Raw genomic sequence first — 13,106 nt, 5'->3', positions numbered from 1 at the left:
GGAGCATCCGTGAAGGATTCTCTGTCATTATATAGTACAAGAGCATCCTCTAGAGGTGAAATAAAAACAGTCACTGACAAATTTTGCTTCATTTTGAATTGGTAAATGGTTCATTTGTACACCTAAAGAAAGCTGTAATGCCCATCGTTTAACGGATAAGCGGACCGTGCGGTCATCTGCTATGGCTGGGGCTCACTTTAACTAAGATGTAGTTTATCGTTTTATTCTAAAAAAATTCTGTTCAGGATTGTGCGTAGCTGAGACATGCCTCTGTTCACGGCTCACTCGTACGACTCATGTCCAACTCGAGCGAAGTTAAGCGAATAACTCAATAGTTTCTTCTGAGCTCTGAATAACAAGCTACACTTTTGTTCTGGTCTAAATAATTTATAAAGGACTTTTTTAATGCTTAAGAGTAGCATGTCATCTCCCAAGATTATGATCATGTTTCAGAGTAGATAACTATACCCCTTGAAAACAACTAATAAGAGGAAAAGCATTTACAACACTCCTTTGCAAAAGCTGTTTAAAAGTACTCGGAGGTGTCAATATCTCTAGTTTAACTACATTTTGCAGATCGTTCCAGACCCAGGGAGCATTAAAAGAAAAAGCATGTTTTCCAAATTCTGAGTATACCTTTGGGACTTTTAACCAAATGTGTGATTTGAGATCTAGTACAATAACTGTTTGTATAAAAAGTTAAGAGATTAGAAATATAAGAGGGCAATTTACCTAGAAGTGCCTTAGCAATGAACATATGCATGTGCAGTTTCCTCCTATGATGCAAAGATGTCCATGCCAATGATTCATATAGTATACAGTGATGAGTATCAAACAAAGCATAACGCTGCATGAAAGACAGAGTCCAGTTTCCTTAAACTAGACTTTGACTTGATATTATAAGTTTATAGTTTGTACAGGGTTCAGTTTTCTTTTTCTCTAAATTATTGTCTTCACCCTTTCTCTAGGGAGATAGCAAAGAACGCTATGTTACGTTGGGGTCCCTTCCTCTACTGGACCGTATTGGGGATTTTCCAGGGGCTTCTCTTCTTCTTTGGTGTCAAATGTCTGTACACCAACCCAGCACTGCAGGACAACGGCCAGGTCAGCGTCATTTCTGGCTACTCCGACAGTTCTTCAAGCCGCATACAGCGACGGCATGGTCCGTTTATCTTCACTTTTCTGTTCTCTCTTGCCAGGTGTTTGGGAATTGGTCCTATGGAACAACCGTTTTTACAGTCCTTGTTTTTACCGTCACACTAAAGGTGAGCACAGGAAACGAGCAAACATCTGTTGGATTATTTTGATCAGTTTGGATTTGTCTGTGTATATTAGAATGAGTTGTACGTGACCGGTTTTCTGCGTACTCGTTCTCTTTCAGCTGGCCATGGACACACGGCACTGGACGTGGATCAACCATTTTGTGATCTGGGGCTCGCTGGCATTCTATGTGTTCTTCAGTTTCTTCTATGGAGGCATAATCTGGTGAGTGAATGTGGAAAGCACTATAAAGCTTAATCTCTTTTAGTGCTGAGCGTTTCAACCCGATTTCTATAGGATATGGGTTTATGCTGATATTAACTATTAGCACGTCATGCTAACTACCTGACCTTATATCATGTCCTTTTAATATTATCTTGATGTTAAACAATATTGCTTTACTGATCAAAATGACTCCTCAGTAGCAGCAGCATGAGTGTTGGCTATATATAGGTAATATTCCTAATGAACGCAGGGGTAGTAATATTTGTCCAATAGTATGCTTGTTGAATTGTGATGTATAACAGAATACTTGTGCCACCATGCTCCCATCCACTTCCTGTTTTCTCTCCTAGGCCATTCCTGAGACAGCAACGGATGTACTTTGTCTTCGCTAACATGCTTAGCTCGGTGTCGGCCTGGCTGGTCATCATCCTCCTCATCCTACTCAGTCTTCTTCCTGAAATCCTTTTGGCAGTCCTGCGTAAGCCCAAAGGCCCGCGCACTCAACAGGTACTTCCCTCTTTCAGTTTCCCCCTTTCACAACCACATTCAGTTTCATCTTTTCCCAGTCCACAGTCTTTAAGACTTCTCTCTCATCCATCCTCTGCACATCTCATTATGTTCTTCTTTTCTATACAACGTTGAACATCCATCATGGACTGGAATTCCAATTTGCCCTATTTTCCCCTTTGTTGTTTTTTTTTTGTTGTTGTTTGTTTTTTTTTTTTAATTCTCTCTCTTGATCTTCTTTCTTTTCATCACGGAGCAGTCAGCCCAAGCACCAGAAATTCTGAATAATTTTAAGCATCTCTCTTCTTCTGCGTCGTCTTCTCTTGTCACGATCCTTCTAACGAACGCAGAGTGAGCCGCACTGTAACTGATATAAACTCATAAACAAACTAAGACTTACCCGCAGAACCCTTTTAAAAAGTGACCATTTGCTAATTAGCGACATCTCCAGGCCTGATTTGATTTGAGGCTGGAGGTGCACATATGGGGTCGATCTGCTCCCTCACACACAGCCTTTCCAGCCTCTTCAAGCATGTCGACTAAAATGGCCAACCGTTGAGAAATGGCATATGCAGTCCAAGTGATAATTACATAATTCACAAACGAATCAATTAACCCATCACTGAATCGGATTATTATACTCGTATAATTTAACACTACTTGTATGAAATTGTAATACAATATAAACCTCATAAATAATCACATCTTTCATCTCACCATTTTCTGATGATACAACACATGCAGGTTGCTTTTTTTTTGTGCCAGTGTATCCACTTGTGTTTCTATCAACATTGAGAGGCACATTATATATTTCTGTATGAGACACATTTCTGAGACGTAATGTTCTCAATTTAATTGTAAGCTGCGATTAATTCCATTAAGTAAAGAATAAAACATGACCGGGTGTGCTGTTATAGGAAAATAATCAACGACAATGTGTGGTGATGTGTTACCACTTTGAAGTTGAATATTATGTAACGGCAAACCCTGATTTTTTTAATTATTTTTTTTAATTCGTCTTACACCGCAGCAATTTACCAGCAAGTTAGTTATAGCGGCTGTAAACAGTTTCTCTCCCTTAATGTTTAGGCAAAAAAACACACAGTCGTCTGTTCTGCATAGTTGCCTATGGTGGAAAACTCTCAGCTGATGCTGACACCCCAGACTCCTTTCATAATGTTAAATGATCATCTCCTTATAAAAAATGCCACCATATCAACGCTAAAATGTTTTTATTTGTTAAATAACTGCACACATTTTAATTTGATCAGCATTAGCGTTAGATTATGTGGCACGTCCTACAAGTCCAAGTAAATTACATGCTACTTTAATGAAACAATAATGTATTAGCAAAAGCACATTAATGTAAACCCGAGTTTTGCTTTGAGCCTAGGACTAATGTCAGTAGCTGTAGAAAATTCGTTGACGGATTCTGGCGAAAGATATTACAGAGTTCAGCAGCGCCATGGTACAGTATAAACATGAAGATCTTGTGTGGAGTTAGTAAGAGTTAGGCTACCCAAATGCACACACCAAGCTTTCCTCACTATTATAACTTACTATGAATAATGCCCCATTTTATTGATTGATTTATGTTTAATTGCTCTGTCACATTCCCTGACCTCTCAGAGGCTTTTGATTTGATTCCATCGCAGGTTCTCAATTGTGATGAAGGTGTAAATCTCATTGATGATATTTTACAGGTTTCTTATCGAGGATGGTGTGATGGTTCTGCATATACAGGAAACTGTAGGCCAGATATGGCCCTTTTTTTCTTTTTTAAACTTGCCCTTTTACTTTTAGTTCCTGTTTAATTTCGAATTTCCCAAACACACTTAAATTGAAACTTTTGACCCTTTTTTTTCTTTCCTCCCTACTTTTACCGCCCCCTCTCTTTTTCTTTCTTTCTTTCACTCTCCTTACTTTGTCTATTACTTTTTCCTATCACCTTTCTTTGTTATTTGATCTCTCTCTCTCTCTCTCTCTCTCTCTCTCTCTCTCTCTCTCTCTCTCTCTATCACTCCTTCCTTCCTTCCTTCTAATTCCCTCCTGTCTGTTTCGGTGCTGTAGAAGAAGCAGCGGCTTCCTTCCTCTGGGACCTCCACTATCTTCATGCTGTCGCAGACTACCAGCACTCACAGCTTTTCCTGGAGTGACTGAGGTCTCTTGGTCTGCTCTTTGTGTTTTATGTTCGTTTCTTCCCCCTGTGTTCTGCCTGCCTTCTCCCCATACTTGTCTTTGTCTCCCCCTCATTTGTTGGGGTGTGTAGTCAAGAGTGTCTCTTGGGCTGGTGCTTGGTGCATTTATTCCCGAGAGGAACGCTTGATGGGCTTCTCTTCAAGCTCGAATGCTGGTTGTTTTTGGGTGTGTGTAGAAGGAATTCAAAGGAATTCCATGGGTTCATGCTCAGGCCCTCTGTGATGGATGGATGTCATTTTGGTTAGCCTGTGCTCGCCACTGTGAGAATGCTGCAGTGTGTGTGTGTGTGTGTGTGTGTGTGTGTGTGTGTGTGTGTGTGTGTGAGAATTCTCTCAGCTGCCTGTTCCCCAGTCACTCGCTTTGTCTGTGCATGCCCAATCAGGTGAATACAGCATGCATATGCACAGATTATACCTGCATGTGTGAGCCAAGTCTACACTGTTCTATACACAGCTACTGTGGGTCATCAAGAGTGTGTGCATTGAACGTTACAGAGTTTGTGTGTATGTGTTGGTTGAAACCCACACTGGTGTTTAGTTTGAACTGCTTTATTGCTATCAAGGTGGTATAATTTACATGCCTTAAATTATGAACAGGTCAGACTGTGTCAGGATATGAAACCTTAATTCCTCATCTTACACATCATGCAAAAGCCTTCTTTTCACTGCTTCTGACAAACGTTAGTCACATTTTTCAGTGGAGAAATTTCAGATGTATTTTTGTTCCAATATCTATGCAGGTTACAGTTATGGAATAAGTGTAATTAATAAATATATATATATATATATATATATATATATATATATATATATATATATATATATATATATATATATATATAAAAAATATTACAGTCATGTAATATTACAGTAGCCACTGTCTGTTCTCGTTTTTCTTTTTTTTTTAACAAAGGTGAACTGGCTAAAAGAAAAAAGACGACGAGTATCGTTCTTTCCAGTCCGAATAGGAAGACAATTTTGCATTTGTGCCGCGAGCTGGATCTGCAGTTTGTCTCGTTTGCTGCAAGCTTTAACTGCATTTTGTATTGATGGATTTTAGCATTTGATGTGCAAGTGCCACCTACAGGCCTATTAGCTGAAGTGTAGGCTGTTGGATGAAGAACATGACAAATGTGAAAATGGCCTTTATTACATTACCACTTTAATAATAGTAAAGATAATAACTATAATAATGCGAATAAGCATATAAAAACGTTAAAAGATGCGCTAAATTTTCTCTGGCTCTTTAAATAAAACGTTTGGGTTTTTCTTGTGGCTTTTATGGCTCTGCCAGCTGAAAAGGTTCCCGACATCTGGTGTTGATGATATTAGTTACAGTAAGTAGTGTGTTTTGTAAAGGTAATAGCATTGTGTTTAGGTCCTGGCGAACACACATCACTAACTTCCCTCCATGCTTAAAAAAAAAAAAGTTTAAATGTAAACATTTATTTTAAATACATTTTTAAATGTTAATTTATTTTAAATAATAAAAGAATTACTTTTTTAACAATTTTTTTTTTTTTAAACCCAAGCTTGTTTTCCTATGTCATGGGGAAGCACTTCATGATTAGCCTGGCTTGAATGCTTGCACCCATCCAGAGAGTATAACATCGGGTTTTAATTCTGACTGTTGGAGTCAGTGGGTGGAAGCAGTGAAAAGGATGTGTAAGGTTTTGTTTATCAGACTAATAAGAACTATAGCATTGCCATTATAGCCAACAAACTGTTGTTTGTTTGTTTGTTTGTGTGTGTGTGTGTGTGTGTGTGTGTGTGTGGTTGTATGTCATGGTTAAACTTTACAAACACGCATATACATTTATTCCATGGTGTCCTAAGTGTCCTATACACTCCCCACCCTTTCAGAAGAAGCCGTCTCTCTCGGGTGCGGGGGGCAGCCAGTCCTCCCAGTCTTCAGCCAGGCCTCTGCTCATGAGAACCTTTTCAGACGAGTCCAATACTGTCATATGAACAGGTACCAGACCTACCAATCACAGCCCTTTTTATCGCCCTAAGCTAACCGGGCGGTCAGTCATGTCTTCTGGTAAATTCCTGTACTTACAACCTTCACCTCATCAGCTAGTGTTGTTTGGCTGAAAATACATGGTTTTTATCACTGCAAGTGAAATTACACATTGTAAAATTGATGAGAACAGCTGGGCTGGGCGGTATATCGATATATTTTCAAGCTAGATATAGGATGATACAGTTTATATCGATATAGATTGTTGTTGCCCCGACTCTCGCTCTGTGCGTAAAATCAGCCCCACCCACTCGCTCATAATTTCTCCTGTTACTGTTACATGGAGGGAGACACCGTGCCGGTCCACGTTCCCGAAGAAGACCTGGTTAGTTTAAAAGAAAAGCGATGCTTCAATTATGTGGAGATGGTTCCGATTTAAAAGGTCAGATGAGCAGCAAAACAATTGTCGTCTGTAGAGGACACTTTAAAATGTAAAATCTCGTCCACCATTTACAACAGCACCATAAACTGCAGTACGAAGAGTGCATTAAACTTCACGCTGCTGCTGCAGCAACCCCACACACGAAGCCGTCACTGCCCGGAAAGTCTTCTGCCTCCTCGAAACAAAGTACCGTGCGAGCTTCATTTACCCGTGCTGTGCATTATGAAAAGAACAGTACCAAGTGGCACAATATAACCAAGTCGGTGGCCATACAGCGCTATAGATATGCGCCCTGTTGCAACAGTGGAACCTGTAATTGTACCGTTTTAATCAGTCTGTTATCGTTGAAAACAACTAAAGGCGCATTCTCAGAGATGGGCCTATTTCTGTTTAATATAGGCTATTTATTTTATACAGTTTTTCATTTACATGTTGATATATTGTGCAACTGTATATTTCCAAACAGGGAAGGAAACCCTGTCTTTGCATTTTATATCGAACGCAGTCCGTTTTAATAAAAGTGCTTGCGACATCTCACATGTGACTTTAACTTACAACTGAACGTTTAGCCCACTTCGTAGAAAATACCGAAAAATGTGTGTGTATATCTATAGATAGATAGATAGATAGATAGATAGATAGATGGATAGATAGATAATATATATTGATAATATTTATCGTGTATCGCCACTCAGCCTCAAATGACAGATATGAGTTTCGGTCCATATCGCCTAGCCCTAGGAACATCATCTGTAGATACGTTTTAACATGTATGTGCTATCTTACATCTGGATTCAGCGAAATTCTCTTACATTAGTTTTGCCATTATCTCAGGTAAAGTATACCTCTAACTCTTAGAAACAAAAACTGAATTAAATTGAAGGCTTAGGCTTAAGGTGGGATCTGAAATGAAATCTTTGGCAGGTTAAGCAGAATGTTCCTTTCAACCTTCTAGAGAAATCCCTTCTGTCAAAAAAGCTCTTGCCTGTTCTATTGGAAAATTCCCTGTGATTGGGTACTTGACTAATATGTGATTTATAACTGACTAAACCCTGTTCAACTTTGTTGGTCTGGGAATCTTTTCTGTGGTCAGGGTTATCTCTCTCTCTCTCTCTCTGTGTGTGTGTGTGTGTGGATGTCCTGTGTCATTCACATATGTATATACTTTGCCGATTTATACTTATATACTTTGTGTGCGTCAGTGGCCTTGTCTGTGATGTTAGTGTTTGAATGTGGGTTGGAATTTGTCTTCTTTTTGTTTGTTTCATTTCCGTGTTGCATGAGTCATCCCTGCAATACCTAACCTGCCTAATCCTGGTCAGTGTGTTGTGTATTTGGTTGCAGAAACTTGGCCTTTAACGGAAACTTTGCACCCTGAATATTTGTTACACATGTGCTTCTGCCTGCTGTGAATGTGTGCATGGTGATTTGCGTCAGCTATAGATGAAACTATGCATGGCTCACTCACCAGCATTAAATCCGCTTTTCTGTTCTTCTCAGCTGTTCGAGGACACCCTCCTTCATACAGCCAGGTAAATCGATGGAACTGATGATCGATGGCCGATGATGCCAACGATCAGCTCTCAGCAGGTCCGTGTATGTTGTGCTCATTCGTTTTTTGTTTTTGTTTCAAAATGAGAGGGGGGAAACAATGCAACAGCTATTTAATTTTATTTCTGTACAGTGGAAACGAAGATAAATCATGGCGGATCTTTTTCCCACTTTTACTGTGATCTAGCAACCAACAAAATTCAAGTGAAAAACAAATGTGAAGAAAAATGCACAAACTTACAGTAACCTAGTTTGATAAGTGCCCTTTTTGTAACGAGTCATGTGACTGTGCTCGGAATTAACCAATCACATTCAAACTCATGGTCAGAAGTATTTATCGTGTACCTGTCATCAGTGAAATTGACCCCAAATCAAGATCTCAGCTGTTTCGTATCTTATTAGTTTTGTTTGACTGCTGAAGCCATGGTCTACAAGAGCTTGCGAAGTATGTGCAGGATCTCCGTGTCAAAATGCATCAATTAGGGCAGAGATACACAAGAATTTCCAAAGACATTAGATATTCCATGGAACGCTGTGAAGAACATCAACAAATGGAGAAAATGGAGCATTACCAAGAGCAGGACAGCACTCAAATATTGATGGAATGACGAGAAGAAAATGACGTTTGATGCTAAAAGAAGACAGCTGATCACCCATACCCATGTTGAAACATGATGGTGGCAGGATCACGCTATGAGGCTGCTGCTTTTCACCTGGGACTGGGTTTCTGGGTTAGGGTTAAATATTAGTTAAGAGTAGTGCACACTTATTCAACCAGGTTATTGTATTTTTTTTTTTTTTCTTAAAATGTTTTTATTTGTGTTTAAATTTTGTTGGTTGGTCTAAGGTAGAAAAATCCGTTTTTTAATTTTATTATTATTTTTTAAAAACATTTTGAAACAAAAACCAAATGAGCACAATGTTCGCAGACCTCAGACCCACAGCCTGGCTAAGAAAATCAAATCAAAACTCAAGCAATGCTCTAATCACTTCCAATAAAGTATAAACAAACTGAATCATTTGGATCAATGATTAACTTCACGTGTTGTTTTGATTTGGGATGCTGGTGATTTAAATATATATATGTGTGTATGTGTATATATATATATATATATATAACATTTTATTTGTGTTATATCTTTGTAGGTCATACTGTTTCCACCTGACTTTTTAGTTCATTTTTAAACCACAATGGTTTTCTTTCTTTTCTTTTTTCCTTTTTTTTTTTTTCCCAAACTTTGACTTGAAACATTACCATGGTTGCTGTGTGATGTAAATGAACCCAAGCATGCACACAAGTTAAACATTTAAACAATTCTCAGTTTACAGCAATACATTAAATAATCCTCTGGCCATTTTAATAGGAACACCCATACCTCTGCTCAGTGGCATGGTTGTTGTTGCCACGTGGGCTGGTTTGAGTATTTCAGAAATTGAGTTTACACAGAATGATGCAATAAATAAATAAATAAATAAATAAATAAATAAAATTATATATATAATCTCCATTAAGCAGCACTTGTGTGGGTGGAAACACCTTGTTGATGAGAGAGGTCAGAGGAGAATGGCCAGACTGGTTCCAGCTGACAGGAAGGCTGCGGTTACTCAAATAGCTATTCTTTACAACAGTGATGAGTAGAAAAACATCTCAAAATGCACACTGAACCTTGAGGTAGATGAACTACCGGAGTAGAAGACCAGAAAAATCTTTAACTGTAGACTGTAGCCTCAGATTCCTGTTGTTGGCTGACGAATGGAACCTGAGGGGTGGGCTTCAGCTGTTGTAACCCATCTGCCTCAAAGTTTGATGTGCTGTGTTTTCTGAGATGCTTTTCTGCTCACCACAGTTGTAAAGAGTGATTATTTGAGTTACTTTAGCATTCTTGTCAGCTCGAACCAGTCTGGCCATTCTCTGCTGACCCCTCTCATCAACCACAAATTTATTTCAGAATTTTTTTTTTTTTTTTTCCACACCATTCTATTTGACTGTTTTTTGCATGAAAATCCCAGGACATCAGCAGTTTCTGAAATACTTAAACCAGCCTGTCTGGCACCAACCACCAAGTCACGGCAAAGTCACTGAGATCCCATTACCCAACCCCCCATTCTGATGTTTGATGTGAATATTATCGGTGGTAGTTCAGCTCGGAAACTCATGCCCTGCGTAGGAATGACGTGTCACGCTGTGCGTTTCTGTTCTTACTACAGATCACCACCATCACAGCATTGTCCTACAAGCTTCTGAAAGAACGCTACTGAAGAACATGGAAAAGCCTGGAGGGAAAGAACCGTGAGCTATACTGGCTGCATGTCCTCCTGCCTGGTCAAAAACTGAAAGAAAATGGGAGCAACCAAAAGAGAACAAGAATCAAACCAACAAAGCCTTCTCATACCAGGCCTGGATCCAGCAGTCTGGCAGCACTCCAGCTCTTATTTCTCTCCTGTTCATCCTTTACTCTTTCTTGTATGACTTCACATATGCACACTGTGTCGCTGGTCCTCACAGCATGTGCCACTTTTCGACCACGATGTCCCATGTCCCATCCACCACGTCTGTCACCAGTGCCACATTCCCACGCAGTCATCCCAGCAGTTTTTTTTCTTCTCCTTCTTCCAGGTTTTAGTTTAGCTAGTGTCAGATGTTCAAGATTGTGGGATTTCTCGAACATGCTGTACTGATGGTCCTGACCCTACTGGTTTACAAATCTGCCTTTCAACAACACGCTGTGTGTCCACTTGAGTTAAGCGAGAGGTGTGCATGTGTTTCCTGTTGTGTGTGTGTGTGGGGAGGGGGGGGGGGGGGTCAAGAAGCATATTCTAAAGTGTGTAAGCTCTTTCTTTAGTTCTCCATTATAAATTTGGCTGCAGATCATCATTTCTAATGACGCAGGGATCACTTGAGACATGGGACTATGGATTACTACTTGTTAATATGTGGACGTGTATTTCCGTCGAACGTTTCCTGGAAAACCAAAAAACAGTCTTCTGGTGTGCCTGCTGTCTGTAGCCAGCCCAGCACATGGGATGGTGTATGAATGTGGTTTTTTGTGAGACAGACCGAGGGGAACTTTTAAGCCAGCACATATTCGAACAGAGTGGCCAGAGCGTTCTCTCTGTAGCGGCACGGGGTTAGTTTCCACTCTTTTTATTGTTCAATTACATATCATAGCAATTGTCTTTGGCTCCTTTGTTCTACCCTTCCTACTTTGCGCTTCTTCATACATTCCATACGTTCTTTGCGCCATCGTTTCAGTCACTTTCTCGATCATTGTCAATCCCCCCCCTTCGACTGTGTGAATCAAGTTGACATATTTATTGAAGTAGTTTTAGTCACAAATGTTATATTTTTATGGACGCATATCTTTTTATCATCAGGAACAGTAAGTTTAGCCTGTGTAATCCACATGCTGGGTTCGTTGGATGTTTGAGAGCAGGGATAGCTGTTCGATCAGCGCTTCACACTTTTTCCTCAGTCGGTTGAAAGTTGGAACGGTGCATGAGGTCAAATCTCAATACGCCCTTTAATAGATGCTGAATGACTATTTATGTTTGTATGTATTTGCTAGTAGCCCAAAGTGGGCATGGAGAACCAATTTTGGCATGGGGTTGTTTTTTATTTTTTTGTTTTGTTTTTTTTGTTTGTTTGTTTTTTTGTTTTGTTTTTTTACAAAAATTAGGTCATGTTTTGAAACCATTCAGATCTAGAAGGCGTCGTGCCCCGTTGCAGCTTAACCCGATTTAAACCAGCTTACATGTGCATTACTGTGAGAGCGGTGGCGCGTGTTAGACCTCTGACTGTGTCATGATGCCGAGCATCTTAAGCCCAGATTTCAGTTAGCCTATGAGCACTTTCTAATACTGTCATTACTTGCTATTTTCAGAAAAGAATATACGTGAAAGCTCTATATTGTATTTTAATTTCATTTGATTGAAAGATTTATTTGGAAATGTCCGGGTTACACAGCCATTTAGCTGTGACATTCTGAGATAAAGTCGTCTTAGTCTGAGTCACGGTGCATGTGTGCACAGCGGACACATACACCAGTTCCGTGTGTGTGTGGAGCTCAGAATAGAGATGGGTGAATGGGACCTGCTTGCAATGTTTCAAATACCTTTAAATGACATCAGAGATGCTATTTTCACAGCTTATAACTGTTTGATTGTCATACTTGCCTGAAAACAAGGGGAAAACAGTTGACTGTATTTTTAATGCACCCTTTTTTCTAAGCTATTTATTTTATAAGAAAATGGGTTTAAAATGTACAAAAAACAGAAAGGTGTAAGACTGCCTGAGGGTTGAGCACTGTGGCAGTGTCAGGATGTGGTGCTGATTGGAGTCCAGCACAAACAAAGGCAGCCATGTCCTCCGTGTCAGGACCCTCAGGCGCTGACCCTCTGAGCTGAATGTACCTCTTTAACACCGGTCTGTTCCAAATATATATTAAAAAAAAAAAAAATCTTTATATAATAAAACTGTTTTGAAATCAAATTTCTTGTTGGCTGAGTTTCTTTAATGGCAAATAGATTAAATCGAATTGTTTTATTAATCATATTATTTTAATCAGTAGTTTTTACTTGAAATGAATTACTTTTTTTGTGAAACAATTTATTTAGACCTTATGAGAGGCAGCCAAAATTTATTTGGTCGAGTAGGGGACTCCTTGGAGAAGCTCCCCTATGAATCCGTTTAAGATGACGCGAGTATGTAAAGCTACATCAGAATACTGTTAAGACTGAAATATAACATAGTTTCAAGTTGTTTAAAATTAGTTTTTCATTGTATATTTTTGTTATCATGTTATTTCATAGTGGTAATGTTCTTATTATTCTAAAATCAAGAAAACATTTAAAGCACTTCCGCACCCCTATCCCCAACAGTTTTTCATAGGAAAGAGAAAATTATTGATTGCAGAATTCAACTGTAAAACAGTTGAAAACATGCAAGTACACCTTTAACAGCTGA

The 13,106-nt window shown here is 39.3% G+C and overlaps 1 protein-coding gene across 5 annotated transcripts in view; it reads left to right on the top strand.

The window, feature by feature from the left end:
* Positions 1 to 12,632, top strand: part of atp11c (ATPase phospholipid transporting 11C) — a 79,736-nt gene extending 67,104 nt beyond the window's left edge. The window contains exons 25-31 of one of the 5 annotated variants that reach the window (XM_053630863.1): positions 969 to 1,104; positions 1,200 to 1,265; positions 1,382 to 1,485; positions 1,836 to 1,992; positions 6,054 to 6,162; positions 8,093 to 8,124; positions 10,352 to 10,405. In XM_053630863.1, coding sequence (XP_053486838.1) covers positions 969 to 1,104; positions 1,200 to 1,265; positions 1,382 to 1,485; positions 1,836 to 1,992; positions 6,054 to 6,158 — 568 coding nt within the window. In that variant the 3' untranslated portion in view covers positions 6,159 to 6,162; positions 8,093 to 8,124; positions 10,352 to 10,405. Of the gene's footprint in view, positions 1 to 968; positions 1,105 to 1,199; positions 1,266 to 1,381; positions 1,486 to 1,835; positions 1,993 to 6,053; positions 6,163 to 8,092; positions 8,183 to 10,351 lie in introns of all 5 variants that reach the window. The other 4 variants (XR_008386556.1, XM_053630864.1, XM_053630862.1 and 1 more) reach the window with 4 other exon arrangements.
* Positions 12,633 to 13,106: the final 474 nt, after the last annotated feature.

Source organism: Ictalurus furcatus, chromosome 8 (genome assembly GCF_023375685.1).
Source record: "Ictalurus furcatus strain D&B chromosome 8, Billie_1.0, whole genome shotgun sequence".
In the NCBI taxonomy this organism is placed as follows: Eukaryota; Metazoa; Chordata; class Actinopteri; order Siluriformes; family Ictaluridae; genus Ictalurus; species Ictalurus furcatus.
The sequence above is the reverse complement of the archived record's forward strand: the minus strand, read 5'-3'. Positions and strand labels throughout refer to the sequence as shown.